General features: G+C 35.1%; 1 protein-coding gene across 3 annotated transcripts in view; it reads right to left on the bottom strand.

Moving 5' to 3' along the window:
* The window catches only part of LOC150095705 (uncharacterized), a 338,480-nt gene that overhangs the window by 33,030 nt on the left and 289,099 nt on the right, over nt 1–16,351 (bottom strand). For all 3 annotated transcript variants that reach the window (XM_090410275.1, XM_090410277.1, XM_090410278.1), the window contains exon 19: nt 9,669–9,977. In XM_090410275.1, the coding sequence (XP_090266401.1) occupies nt 9,669–9,977 (309 nt within the window). The remainder of the gene's footprint in view (nt 1–9,668; nt 9,978–16,351) is intronic.

Here is a 16,351-nt window from a genome sequence, read left to right as displayed (position 1 = left end):
CAGTCCAACAATGAACCAAAATCGTGCTATTTTATTTTGAAAATCGGCATTCAATTATTATTAATTGGCCATCACATTCTCCAGATCTGACAGTTCCCAACTTCTTCTTATGGGGATACCTAAAGAAAAAAGGAGTATGTGGACAAGGCTCAGACAGTCCAACAGCTAGAACATTTAATAGCTGTCATGAAACATGCCATAGAAACAGCACGTCTTTGTGAAGCTGAAGATGTAAGGCATTCATCTGATGTGATTTTTCATAATTAAAATAAAATAAAATAATAATCTTCAGGTTTTGCATTTTATAAAAAAATTAATAAATAAAAAGTCATTAAACATTTAAAACACCCTTCATGACTAACAGGACACCCTATAGTTGGAGGAAGTTCGGTTACTGAGTTAACTTTGACTGCAAAAGCACGATACTTTTACATATCCAAGTGGAGGAAGTCCTGCAGAACCATGTGGAACTCTCTCCTCTTGGGTATATGGTTCGGAGAGAGAGAGAAATTTCTACACCGACTTGGAAGATTTGGATGGATAAGAAGTTCATGATGAAATGAAACAGATTCCCTCTAAGACCAAAATTGTGTATGTCTTTCAATATTCCAAATCTCCAAGCAGTTTCATATGCTTTTCCATATTAAGGAAAATGTATCTAGGAAGGCATCTCTAATAGATGCTTTCATCCGGACTAGACAATCAATTGCAGAATGATAATTGTGAAAGCCAGATTGTGCTCTGGGGAAAAAAAAAAAAGATCGTTTCTCTCCAGAAACTACAAAACATGAGATTTAACACATTTTTTCCTCCAGAATCTTGCACAAGCAGTTAGAGTAGGTGGACAATAATATAATGAGGATCTTGATTCCATCCATGGCTTTGGAAAGGCAATAATAGCTATTTGCCAAGAATCCAAAAACCGTTCTCAGAGAAAATTCAGTCAAACAGGTTCAGTAACTGATCCCTGGCAGCTGATGACAGACTTCTGATCATTTCTTAATGAATGTTGTGTGGTACAACAGTAGTTGGGTAGCATTTAAACAAAGCAGCTTTCATGAAAGGCCTGTTAGATTCATCAGTACCACTCAAAGAAAACAGAAATGTTTTTTTACTTTGTGTTTTTGGATGAGGAAGTCGGGGGGGGGGGGGGGAACCACTGATGTTTTAGCAAAAATCTCCCAGAGTGTGTCAGCAGCTGTGCATTCATTATGTTCAAGGATGGAGAGCTAGCGGATGCTTCTATCTGCCTTTCATATTCAAGATTTCCCCACTTAAACAGCGGGAAGAGGGAAAGCAAGCAAATGGCTAAGTCAGTGGCAGCAAATATTCAGACAGGCACATGGATGTGGAAGAAGGTGATGCTTCCAGTGTTCAAAAGGGAGAGATTGTTGTTATCAATCATGTGCTCAACTTTTCTGCTGATGTCTGTTTGGCACTACTCCATTTAAATCTCCCATTACAAGCAAGGAGAATATTACCATTCCCCTTGCTGGATATCTTTCTAAAAGATATCCAGTGTGGTAGAAAGTAGATGCGGCATTCAGTTAACACAGTTCCAAGTGAGAGTTGAATGGCAACTGTCTCTACGTAGGTATTAAGTGGGATTTGCTGGAAGGATAAGTGGTTGCCCACCAAGAGGGTAAGGTTTCTGTGGGAATACCATTTCCTGTCTTGTTCTTACAAATCATATGTTATGTTTCATACTGCCAGATCATCACTGGGCATAAGGTATGTTTTCCTGGAGGCAGAAGCATACTGGTTTATGTTTCTTCAAGAGAGCCTTGATGTTTTGTAGGAATCCATAAAAATTCTGTTGTAGTTATGTTTTCATTATTTCTTTTTGGTGGTATCATCTGGCCTCCTATATTGAGAAATTTTGTTTTCATTCATCTTGAATTGTTTTATATATATATATTTTTTTTGAGAATTATGGACAGCTAGTGTCCATTATTTTTTTTTTTTTCATAGGGAAAAAATATCCAAGATAGTCAGGCAGAGAGGTTAAATGCCTATACTCTCTCTAAAACACTTGGTATATTAATAGTTTTATCTTCTTGCTTGGGGAGCAGAGATATCCATGCTATATAATGACAAGACAACTATTAAAAGGGACTGGGGCATTGATCCTCGTATTAAAGGATCAAAGACATACCAAGACAAGAGGATTTTCATGTAGTGGGACCATCTCTAGCATGTCTGAGGATTGAGGATATATTGATATGGCTTTCTCTCTTTTCTCTAAGGATACTTAGCAACATAACTTTTAGGAATGTGTAGTTCCAAGGATGGATTGGAGTATGTCCATACTGACACTTTCTCTACAGTTGCTTTCTCAGCATACAAGGATTTAGTGGATATTGTTGATACTGTTGTGGTATGCTATCTCTTCACCTCCTGGTAAGTAATACCATTGCTTTGCTTTTATTTTTTGGATCTCCTTATTTGTCCTTCCACCTTTGGCAAGCTTGGGAGTATACTAGGTGATTTCCCTCACACATATACACAAAAACATTGTGGAGGGAATGTAAAGAAAAAGGTTACCAGCATATTCACAAGCAATAAAGAGAGAAATATAGTAAGGAAGGCTAAATCAGAGAGAAAATTAGCTATGGAAATATAGAATACACAAATTGCAGAAACCAAATGTCTGTAGAAAAGTAGGAGGAGTGAGTTGGTAAGAGATGGGGCATTCTCTCTCTATGTTCACTGGGCATCTACAGATGCCGTATAGTCACTCCGATGCTCGATGATGTTCCACACCAGACCTCGCCATGTAATCCTGTTGTTTGCTTTTCTGGCAGCCCCAACTCTCTGAAAATCAGTCACTCCACACATGCCATCCATCCATCTCATTGATGGTTCATCCAGGAACTTTACCTTCTCTTACTGTTCTGAGAAGTCCTCCTTCCATCCTTTCTATGTGTCCAAAATATTTTAACTTTCTTCTGTCAATATCCTCAAGGAGCCTTAAAGTTCTACTAATCTTTTCTAACACCCATTCATTTGTATGTCTTTCAGTATATGATATCCTCAACAGCCTTCTATAACACCACATCTCAAAAGCAGATATCTGTTTCTTATCTGACTTCTTTAGGTTCCAAGTCTCGCATCCATAAGTCGCTGTTGGAAAAACAACTGCATCTAAAATCCTCAACTTTGTTCCTATGGAGATAGATCCATCCTTCCAGATTTTAGACAGGTCTTTGACTGTTGTTTTAGCCATTCCTAATCTTTTTCTGACATCTTCTGAACGGCAATTCTTCACATTAATAATGGATCCCAGGTACTCAAACTTGCTGACTTCCTCAATTCTTTCTCCATTAAGATACACTTGTTTCTCAAGAGCTTCGCTGTTTGTTTTTCCTTTGAGAACCATGATTTTTGTTTTGCTAGAATTGAGTTGAAGTCCTCTGTTATTACTGATCTTGTTAACTTTGTCAAGAATTAGTCCTAGTTCTTCCATGTCATTACAAAGGAGTACTGTATCATCAGCGTACCTCAGATTACTGATCAATCTACCTCCTATCGTAATTCCTGTCCTGAGCTCATACAATGCTTCACGCATGATGTCCTCTGCATATATACTAAACAAGTGAGGAGAAAGTAAACATCCTTGTCTAACTCCTTTTCCAACTTGAAGCCAGTCAGTCAATCCAACACCTGTTCTTACTGTGGCTTCTTGCTCCTTATACAAGTTGGCTATCAACCTGATAGTGTGTTGAGGAAAACCCATTCTTTTCATTACTTCCCACAGTTTCACATGCTCAACACAGTCAAAAGCTTTTGAGTAGTCTAAGAAACACATTACCAGAAGGAGTCTGAATTCTTTATATTTTTCTATGATCTGCTAAGGCAAAGGATCTGATCTCTGGTGCCCATACCTTTCCTAAAACCTGCTTGTTCCTCAGGCATCTCTGCCTCAATTTTGGCCTCAATCCTATTTAGCATGATCTTTAATAAAATTTTGATTGCATGAGATAAACTAATAGTTCAATAATTCTTGCATGCCTTTATATCCCCTTTTTTATGTAGTGGTATGAAAATTGACTTTCGATCTCTAGGCCATCAGTTCTCCCATATCTTTGTAATCTATCTATAAAACACTCTTATCCCTCCGCCCCCTGTGGCCTTAATTAACTCTGCTGGGATTTCATCTGCACCTGGGGCCTTATTGCTGTTGAGCTGCTCTTTCAACTTCATGCCTAAGTGGAGGAGGTTCCAAATCAAAATTTTCATGGTGGGAGGGCTCCACATTTTCTTTATCCACTCTGCTGTACAGTTCCTCACAGTATTCTTTCCATCTGTTTTTGATTTCCAACTCTTCTGTTAGTAATGATCCATTCCTGTCTTTGATGAGATTCAATTTAGGCTTAAACTTGTGCTTTAAGTCACGAACTAAATTGGAGCATTAATCAATCTAATTTGTGATTTGTATAAGGTAAACAGCTGTTAACCTTAATTTCTGCTATATTTACAATTAATAACACAAGTAACAGTGACCCAACATCCATTTCCACCTGCCATTCAATCTGTGGCTGGTCTCTGAAACAGCCTTCCATGAACTATTCTTATTCTTCTAAAACAATCTCCACCTCTACAGAATCGAGATCAAAAGATTTCTACTCTTAACCACTGCTCTGTCGTTTATGTTCCTTTTTTCTGATAGGAATCGTGCATCCTGTTTCCCCTATATAGGGCATATTACAGGTGCAATGAATACAGTATACTCCAGGGTGGGCCAATGGAGGGAGTGAATCCTTGGATGAGTTGAGTAAGTTCTTTAATTTTCCAAGAGTTTAAATAGGTGGCTTTAAGGTTGTATTTTTGTAGTATTCTGTTTATTTTGTCTGATATCCCATTAATGTATGGAATGGTTACAGTTTTCTTGCAGTCTTGTTTATTTTTTGTTTTTAAGTGAGGTATTGTACAGAATTTTGTTGATAGTTGGCTGTAACTTTTAATTCTTGTTAAGTGCTTATTCATTGGAGCAAATCTTCATCAAAGACCTGTTTTTTAGAATATGGAAGGCACATATTCTACCCACTTAACCTTTCTCCCTAAGAATTAATTAAAAATAGGACCATATGTAATCCAGGATCATAAATCTAATATAACAATTGTCATGCAAAATTAGGACATCGTTTTTACTTAACAAAATGATCACACAGCATACTGTGTGATAATTTTGATTACCGTATAACACTAAAGAAAAGGATTATGATAATTCATGGAGATTTGAAGGACAAGCGATTCAATCACTACCTTATTTACTCATTTGTCTCTCTTAAGTCTCATTAATTCCTTACTCATACAAATCTTATTATTTCTCTATCTGCTGGCTGCTATTAACATATTGAATGATGGTGCACCACACTGTTAACAAAGACACTGCTTCAGGTTAGAGCCAATCCCTTTGTTATAATTCTGGTATTAACCCCGTTTCTAATTTTGGAAAAATTTATTTGTTAATGCTGCGCCATCCAAAATTATTAGACTAGAGAAGATTCATCGTCTGGGAGAAAACACTCAGAACGGCACAATATTCATTATTCATACAATTACTATTCCAAATTTCACCAAAACTTGTGTGTCTCAAATTTACTGCAGTCGTGGCTATCCCCAAGATTTTGATTCGCACAGGTTCTACTTTATGAGTGGTGCATTGAGAACATAGATCAGGCAAGTTATTAGGTTGACAAGAAAGGATTTATTCATTAAAAATACGGTACAATTACTGATAATTACTTAACTAAATTAATCATTAAGGTGTAACCTGCTGGGCATTCTTAAACTTTCTCAATTCTTACATGAAACAATATCTAATACTACACGCATTATGAATGCCTTCTAATTACTTAACATTCTTAGGTAATCATTTACCAAATCTTGGTCTCAGGAACTATCTGACTATAGCAAAACTATATATTCAATCACAACACTTTGCAAATCCTCATATACAGAGCTATAACATTCTATATGTGGATCAGATGCTAAAGTCCTATTACACTCCGAAGGTGCAATAACTTATCAGTTCCAGTCTTCATTACAATCTAACATTCCTGTATATACAAAAGATTTAAAAAGTTCTTACATTACTGAGACATTAGCAACACTCTAGCTTTCTCTTTCGATCATCTGCTCTATTCTTACGGCTCATTGTTTCTTTTTCCCATTTTACTGCTATCAGAAAGGACTGGTTAGCGAATACGTTCATGATTCACTTCCTTCGGTGTAGGCGAAGCTGGTCTGCGGGGATCGGTCCACGTGGTTCCACATATCATCTCAGTTTACACTGATTATACCGCTGCACCTAGGCCTAAGCTCGCGCTGGATCTCTGTCTGTCTGCATAGATGCCTATGGACATCGTCCTTCTCAACCGCACTCGAACTTCCTTCTCAGGGAATGACAGGAACAAGATGGAAAAAGAGCCTGAGTTGGCATTGCCAAGCTCTCTATATTCACTAGTGTGATATTCTCCCTACTACGTCATTGTTTTTTACCCAGCACCTAACTCTTCTGCACTCCGTGCCGTCGCTCCTCCTTGCGTGTCCACGGGAAACTCCCGCATGCTTTTTTGACTTTGTGTACGTAACTGCCTCCAGACATGTTTTTAATTCACTTATCTCTTCTGTAACTTTGATCTAGCTTTGGCATACTAACATTTTTTTCACCTATTTTCAACCTCTGTTGTATTCACAAAGGTACTTAATATTATAATACATAAGGAAAATTTTTTAAATCGTGGATTTTATCATTATTTTACAATCAATTTCACCTTTACCAATATACAAGTAATTCTCCGAGAATTTTGATACTTGTTAAATCTGAATGAAATGTAGTATAATAAATTTTCTCCTTCATTCAAGATTTAACACATCCTTATCTGACACCAGATTTAACATTAAACCATCTTCCTGTACTTTCTTCAATTCCAACTGCTGACTTACAACTCAAATAAAGACGAAGTATTGCTTAATATACCCAATTGAAACCATATAACCATAACGTTTCAAACAGCTTTCCTCTTGGCACTTTGTCATATGCCCATGATTTCTCAACTACTTGTCAAAAAGCGAAAATCTGATCATGACAGCCTCTATCTGGCCTGAATCCAGTTTGTTCTTACCAAGCTTTCCTTCCACAATCCTTCTCAACCATCTCACAAGTATACTTGCATAAATCTTACCAGGAACACTCAGTACAGAAACACCTCTGTAATTCTTACGTTCAGTTTTATTTCCCTTTTTATATATGGGTACTATGAGAGCTCTACTCCAATCATCGGGAATTCGTCCCTCTGTCCAGGCATTCTGAACTATGCAGTGCAGCCACTGCAAGACTTATACCTCCATACTGTGAACATTTCTGGTCGAATATCATCTACTCCTCCTGTCTTTCCACATTTCAGGATTTTGATGGCTTTTTTTTACTTCAAGTATGGATATGTATTTCTGATGTGCATGCCTGTTGAGTGTTATTTTACCACTTTGCTGTCAATGTTTCCTGTAGCAATTTTTCGAAGTACTTACTCCATACATCAAGGATATCTTTTCCACCAGTTTTCATGTTACCTTTATGATCTCTAATTCCGTCTATGGCATTCTTTCCTCCATTTCTGAGCTATTTCAACAGCCTTCAGAATATCTTGCCACTTTCCTTATATTTATTTTCTATGTTCTTACCAAAGTCTTCCTGTGACTTTTGTTTAGCTTCATTACTTTTGTCTCTGTATTCTCTAAGAGCACAAGTTCACTTATTCCCCAGGAACTTTTTATATGCTTTCTTCTTTTCCTTCACTGCCTCCTCTTTAACTTGCTGTGTTCACCATGGAGTTCTGATTTTTCTATCCTTGCAGACAACCTCACCACATGTCTCTCTGGCTGAGTCAATCAATGTTTTCTTGAGGATTTGCCACTGAATCACCAAGGTTTGGTTTCTGTTCTCAAACTTTCATTTTTTCTTGAATAATGTTTGTATATTTTAGTCTACAGTTTACATCTGAACTGAAAGCTGCACAACTTTTATTTGCTTTAAAACTTTCTTACATGTTATTCTTTTCAATATGAAATTCAATTTTATCCTGCTCAAGACTAAATAGTGATCACTTCCAATTTCAAATCCTCTGTACACTCTGGTGTCCTGCACCAGGGAGAAAACATCACTATCAACAATAACATAGTCAATGAGACTTTTCTTATTCCTTGCCTCTTCTCTCCATGTGAATTTATGCATGTTTTTATGTTGGAACACTGTGTTAGTGATAACCAGCCCATTTCCTTGAGCAGAAATCCAACAGGTACTTGCCATTATTATTAGCTTTGCTCTTTTCTCCAAATTTTCCAAAAATATTTTTTGTATATCTGACAATCATTTCCTACTCTGCTGTTTAGATCCACAACAAGGACCAACCTTTCCTTTTTTTCATTGTGTCAGTTGCTCTCTCTGAAGCTTCAAAAAAAAAAACCTCCACTTCTACTTTAGTAGAACCTTCTGTGTCTCCATAGGCACAAATAAGTCTCATTGTCCGGTTCCCCATTCTGATATTTGCCAACATCACTCTACTTGATATTGCCTGCCATTCAAGAAGATTAGCCTTGCATTCAGGGTTCAATCAATGGTATAGCTACTCCCACCCCAATCAGTAAACAGTCATGCTGAGATTTTCCTATGGACATTTAAGTTTTTCATACAGCCAAGCTATTCTACACAGAAAAACAAAACCATCATGTGCAATTTCTATGGTCTCTGATGTGAATGATTACTGTTTTTTATTCAGAGGACAGCACAATTCTGCTTTCTGACTGCACTTTTAGTGAATAATGTGCCACTATTATTCATTATTTATGATATCAACCCACATTTATGGTCTGATGAGGTTACTTTTTCAGATTTAAGTTTTTCTTTAAGTGAAAGAAAAGTGCATAAATGAACAAAAAACTTAAACCATATATTCTTTTGCATCAGACAGTTGATATTTTATTTTGACTTTCTTGAACCAATGTAACTAGTGCAATAATTCATGAACTTAACTTGAAATTCTGTCTCACTCAATCACATTACAATCTTTAAGTGACAAATCATCCTTGGAGGTATAGAAATTATTTCATCTACTTAGTCATTTTCGTATTGCTTTCAATACTTTCAATTTTATAGCAGGTGTGCGTGGACCTAAGTTAAAATTTGTTGATGGTATTGGAGGCATAGGAGATGTATTCAACTGTCTTTGTGCAGCTAGAGCTGCTTGCTGACGTTGTAAAATCCATTGTTGCTCAATTATTCTAAATTACAAAACATAGTAACAGATGTCATTTTCGAAACTGCCTGCTGCCCTTTTCCTCAGCTTGTTATCAACAAAAGGATGACAAGAAAACCAACAGTACATTTAAAGAATGATTAACATTTCTTAGAATTATTTTTTTTAAAGTTATTATAAAAAGAAATTAAAAGTTTAAATCTTATTCTAAATCAACCCTCCGCCCAAGACAATGAAAAAATATTAAAGCATTCAAATTAAAGAGAATCTAATTAGAACATAGTAAAATCATAGTATATCAAATATACTGATCTCAAAATACCAAATTATGAAGTCGAATTTAAATCAGCAATAACCACATTTAAAACAGTGATAAAAAGGGAAAAAAGATCATTTGGAAATGAATATTACCTCGAAGAGCAGGATTGTTTAAATTGGCCTGCATCATAGTTCTGAACAGAGGCAGGTTTATATTAGGAGTTCCTACAGTTGGGCCCAGATTTATTGCACCAGGTCTTACTACATTAGAATGATGAGAATTTATAGCAGGTGTACGTGGACCTAAATTAAAATTTGTTGATGGTATCGGAGGCATAGGAGAAGTATTCAACTGTCTTTGTGCAGCTAGAGCTGCTTGCTGACGTTGTAAAAGCCGTTGTTGCTCAATTATTCTAGCCACAGAATCTAATCCAGTATTTATATCATGGTGAAGTACAGGAGCTAGAAATACATAAAAATTTAAAGAATTCAAATATCATTCATTTGCAAAATTAATTAAATGTACACAACTCAGTTAAAAGTACTAATTAAAATTAATCAATCTGCAAAAAACTGCTTTATTTCATTTAACCATTTATTTCATTCTAGATTCTTCAAAATAAAATGAAAGTGTAAAAATGAAACTATCATTTCTCTGGATGTCAGTAATAAATAATAATAAAATTAGCCTTGATAGCCTGGCCATCATAAATAGCCAGTTCGCAGACAATTCATCGCCGAGAAAATTCATTGTGCAAACTATTCTTCGAAGAAAAAAATTTGCTGAAAATTTATTTGCTAGAAAATTGAAATGATACTGCATTGAATACTGATATATGAAAAGTAAATGCCGTGCAAGATAAATTTCACAAAATATAGTTTATGTATTTATATAAAGGAAACCTTGCTTAATGCGATTAATTAATCCATTAATTAATGTGCATTAAGCGAATATAATAAACAGTAGGAATAATTATAATTCATCCATCACTTAGCATAAATTTAAAAAAATATTTATAAACTATATCAAAGTTAATAAAAATCAATTGCTAAAAACATTTGATTGAGCTACTTTTTTGCAAAAAAAAATTAAAAAGATGTTTGAATCATGCTTGACTTTTTTTTTTTATCTTGTTATGCAATTTGCGATAGCTGGTGATCCCTTTATGAAGATTTTGGCAGACTTCGAAGCTTCATTCCATATCATGATCAGCATCAAACAAAATTTCCTTAGCATGCTCAATGTGATAGAAAACTAGCTCAAGTTCTTTTGCAGCTAGCTTCTTAGTCATGACATTCTCTTGCTGTTTGCACTCATCTTCTTCTTCATGTGCATGCTGTTCTTCTAGTTGAAGGATATCATTCTCGCTTAACTGTTCTGAAAGGGAACGAGAAGTTTCTGATATCTTCAATAATGCTAGATCTTGGATTTTGCACACGATAAATTAACATAGGCTTGAGTTTAAAGTTGCCTTCTGCAATGCCTCCTAATAAAAGTGTAACATGATCTTTAGATATGTTGTATCCTGGTTGAGATGCTTCAGTTTTTGTTAGGAAAGTTTTTGTTGGCATACACTTCCAAAGAGACCAATTTCATCTACAGTGAATATTTGAAAATCATCATAATCACTCTCCTGAATTATCCTTTGCAGTTCTTCAGAAAACTTGGTTGCAGATTCTTTATCAGCACTAGCAGATTCCCCAGTTATTCTTACGTTACGCAGTCCAGTTTGATTTTTAAAACTGGTCAAAACCATCCTAAACTTGCAGTAAAGCTTTCACATTCCTTGTGAAATTTGGTCTCTTTCAAATGAGATAAAAATATTGAGACCTTTTGCTTGAATATTCCCTGTACTAAGAAGTATTATTTTATGGTTACAATCCTCAATCCAGAGTGATAGAAGAAGCTCCATCTTGATCATTAAATGGCTTCTATTTCAGGTGATCGGTATGCTTAAAGAAGCAGTAGCAACTTTTCCTTGTTCTTTGTATTCTTTACTATGACTTCCAGCTCTTTTGGTCATTGCAGATTGGGACAAAAAATTTCGTGTAACGTAAAATCTTGCATAATGTAAAAAAATTGCATTAACTGATTATTCACTCACTTAAGAGGGAAATAGTATAATTTCACTCAATCGCACTACCTGATTATCGGGCATATTGAATTTGCGTTAAATGAGGTTTTACTATATTATTATTTCTTCCTTCTTCCCTCTTTTACCTTGCAATGTTGAGGGTTTTCTATTCTTTTAACCACAACAGTACACAAGGATAAGGTGGTTAGCCCTATGCCTCCTGGTGTATCCTATGTCTGAGAAGCATTGAGTTCTCAAGTATTATTTATTTAGATCTTAATTAGACTTTCATAATATATTCATTCTTATACTGTGAAAGTAATATTTTATTGATTGATGAGTTTCTAATTTCTGTTTCATCTTAAAAGTCGCAAATATTCTTTCTTACTTAGATACTACAGGTTCTGCTGTTGGAATATTAATATTTACAAAACTGGAATAGGGTGGTTTAGGGAGAAAGGGCACCGTATTTAAGAATATTTATTCTGCAAACTGCTATTTTTCTGCGCACTTATTAGACACCCATCCGGTGTGACACACACACAGTAAACCCTCGATTTAACGAACTAATAAGGGCTAAGGGGTGTCCGTTAAATCACAAATTTTTTAAAATAAAAATATCTGTAGCATTATACTGCAATTTTATCAATATTAGCACTGTAATAAAAAGTTTTACACACCCTTTTACATAAGTTAATTTGAAGTTAATGTTCGATGTTGAGGTGCTTGGTTTAGATAATTCTGCTTTGAAAAAACTATGAAGTTTTTTTTTTGAACTTTTGAATTCTGCTGTGTTTTTATAATTAACTCCCTAAAATTACGAAAATGTGTGTAATAAAACTGACGCAAAAAGTCACATCATGCGAGAAAAGAACCAATTATAGTGCGATTGGTGTGATCACATCCTAATCATGTTTTAGGAGTGGTGACTCATTTACGTCGGCTAAATTACTAGTGTTTTTCCAACATATGATAGCCTATTCGCCAAAGTTTGTTAAAAATAACAGGAATTAATAACAAAAAAATAATCTTCATTTAATTACAAGCAAATCTTGGTTAAAAAGGTAAGGTTGCCTCAAGTTAATGCATGCACCTGAAATTAAAGTATTATAATCATTGAATTACAGAGACATCTATCTACACAGATCGAAGATTGTAGTAGATAGATGTAATAAGTAGATAAGTAGATAGATTTAATAAGGTCAGCGGATCCAAAAACGGATCCGCTGACCTTATTAAATCAAAAGCATTATGTCTCTTTGCATCCTTGAAAGAAAGGGCTATCAATGAAGGAAAAGAAGAATTCCACGCTAGTGCTGGGTGGTTTTAACGTTTCACAAAAAGAAATAGCCTATATAATAATCACAGGCGAAGCTGCAAGTGCAGATAAGGAAGTGGCTGCAAATTATCCAGAGATTTTGAAGAAAATTGTGGACGAAGGGGACTATTTTGACCAATAAATATTTAATGTCGATGAAACAAGCCTTTTTGGAAGTGAACGTCTTCCAAGACTTTTCTGGCCAAATCAGAGAAATCTCAGCCTGGTTATGAAGTCGCAAAGTCGAATGAAATTACTGCGAGCCGTTTGGAAGCACATTCTTCCACATTGTGCAAATGATTTTAGAGGCTTTTCAAATGAATCTAAGTCAATTAAATCTCATTCTGAGAAATTGAGTGATTCCGACCTGCTAAATTTAGATGCACAGCAGGAAGATCACAAAGAATATGCAGAAAATTTAATCACCAACAAGGTCAAAGAGATTTCACAGAAACAAATTGAAATATTTTTCGTGCAATCGAAGTTCTTAAGCAGTAAAATTTGCAGAAGAGGCAATAGGGCCATACCGTCAGTTGTATGAAAACAAGAAACAGAATGCCTGCAAACAAACTATGTTAGCTGAATTCTTTGTTAAGAAGCAGAATAATAAATTTATATTCTGAATATGTTTTATTGTCTTTCAGCTTTATGGTTTTCCTTTAACTAGGCCCTGAGAGATACCCTAATCTGCTTATAAAAAATAAAATTAAGTGTCAAAAAAGAAATTTAAGGAACGAATTATACTTTTTTCCCATAGGTTATTATATTCGAATAATGCGTTTTCAATTAATGCGCCCGTTTTAAAGAATGCATTAATTGAGGGATTGCTGTATTTGTTAAAAGTATTATGCATGATATAATATGTTAGTTTCTGTAAATATCTAATGATACTTCTATTTTATGGTTGCACCACCACACGTTATCTACAAAAAAGCAATCACACGTGTGAAACTAGTTTATAGATGATATGTAGTTCATCCCCTGTATAATATAATATAAATTTCTAACCCAACTCTCAGGATCTGAGAGTTGGGTTAGAAATAAAGCACTTGATCAGACTAGAGACCACCCACGAGGATTCTGAGAAAAATTAGGGGAGCGAACTGATGGCATCAATGACAGAATCATATTAAAAATGAAGATAAGAAATTATTAGCATTCGAGAATGTCAGCAAAGCTAATCTAAGGTGGTATGGCCACTTAAATAGAATGGATAAGGAAAGGCTAGCAAAGTAGGTGTTTGATGCCAAAATGGCAGGAAAGAGACCCAGAGGAAAACCAAGATGTAAGTGGATTGATTGTCAGAAGTACCTTACAAGCACGAAATGTTAGATATGACAATATTGGAGTTCTCACAAGAAATACCGATTTGGAGGAAAGCTGTTGATAGGGGATTAATAATAATGTAAAACTTAATCATGTAGTGAAGTTGTTTTATAAATTCTGTATTTTTATTACCTTGTTTCTCAACTCTGCTCTGTCTTTATTTTCTGTACTTAAAACTTCATGAAGTGCTCCTTCTTGTCTTTCTTTCCTTTTGCTAGTTCGTTCTTGATTTCCCGCCAAATTTCTTCCTTGTCCGAGTCGATTATTCCATGCCCTATAAGACCCTTAATGTGGCAGCAATGTGCAGCTCTTTCCTTTCAAGTCCAGACAGCAGATCTCACGTGGCGGCGAACCCAGATAAAAGACTCAGAACCTATGATGCTTCTCTTTCGATTAAGACAACAGACCTTACGTGGCAGTGGACCCAGGTAAGAGGAGATGGAAACCCTAAGACAAATGAAGCTTCTCTTTCAATGACCGAAAACAAACTTAACGTGGTGGCAGACCCAGGTAAGAGAAGGTAAAAACCCTAAGACAAAATTCCTTCTCGATGTCTTGCCTTATATACACCTGGACTTCCATTGTATGCATGCATGCGTTTCTCGAACTTTCCATATATAGTCATGTACTGACCTTCAGACATGATGATGTCATCCTTCGCGCATCTTTTGAAATTGTCATATATGGCAATTCTTAGAATTCTTCACTATTTTTAGAATTAGACTTACTGATTAGACATGAGTTAACAGAGTTACATGTGGTTAAAACCTATGCCTATACAATGTATGCAAATTGCATTTGTTTACCTGGCTAGTTTGCACAATTTCAGGATATAAAACCTGAGTTCCTTGGAAAAAACAATGCTGTCACCTGTATATGAGGCTGGCAAACTTACCTTGAACTGAAGTCCTGAACATGGATGATGTGTTTAATAATGCCATTCTTCAAAAGCGTGCCAAAACTTATTTGATGTATGTATCTGATTTTCTAAATGAATTTCATAATATAAACATCATAAGTTCTCAATGAGTATCCTTGAAGTCAGAAAAAAGATCAACGTGAAAAAGTCTGCAGAAAATATTCTTATGAACAATGCAAAACTATATAAAGTCTCAATAATGACAGCAACTATTAAAATAAGTTCTAGCCATCTGGTTTGTAGGAATTGATATAACTGAATCACTTCAGTTAGTATAGCAAAGAATATATGTAGAACAGCAACAGAAAACCTGATAGTACAGATGAATTGGATAAAATCTGTTTTTAAGCCATGGTAAAACTAATAATTAGATAAAGAAACCAGTCAAATAATTTGCAAGAGAAAAAAAAAATTCTCAAAGTATACAACAATTCATTGAATTGTATACTTGGAGACATATGGCAACTGCGAATGCTTTATGGCTGGTGTATTTTGCATATACATATTTGTTCGTATGTGTATTTTGCATATACATATTTGTTCATATGTGTATTTTGCATATACATATTTGTTCATATGTGTATTTTGCATATACATATTTGTTTCAAGCCTTCTTTTAAGAAGGTGGAGTGATGAACTGTCAAATTTTGTTGGGAAAAACTGGTCAACCATTGCCAAGAACAGAGAAAGTGGAAAGAACTGAAGGAGGCTTTCATCCAGCAGTGGACAGAAAATGGCTGAAAATAAGAAGATTTGTTTCCTGATTGTAATAGCTTTTTTCATCGTGCATAGAATTAATCCAAATAAGTAATGGACTGTGTAAGCCAACAACTGACATTTAATAGTTGGCTGCTATGTATGCAGAAGGTTCTTTTGTAAAAAATAAAATGAATAAAAAAAATCCTTAATTTACATATTCATCGTTTAAATATCACATGGAATTATAAATTTATCATTTTCCTACATAAGAATATAGACTACTGCAAATAATTCTTTATGCTTTGAAAAGTGCATCCATAACATGAAAGAAAAAACAAATGTTCCAGTGAAACTTGTATCTTCTGCAGATGGCCATAGTTAAAGAATGCTATTGTGATACTGAACACAGTTCAGTGACACTAAACAGAAATCACATTGTGTTTTTGCAATTTCAAACAGAATTTAATGTTGAATCACCATTTAGATCTTCCATTTATTA

The sequence above is a fragment of the Typopeltis vanoorti genome, chromosome 20 (assembly GCF_054136105.1).
Source record: "Typopeltis vanoorti isolate ZY-2024b chromosome 20, IOZ_Tvanoo_1.0, whole genome shotgun sequence".
Classification (NCBI taxonomy): Eukaryota; Metazoa; Arthropoda; class Arachnida; order Uropygi; family Thelyphonidae; genus Typopeltis; species Typopeltis vanoorti.
This window is presented reverse-complemented; position numbering and strand designations above follow the sequence as displayed.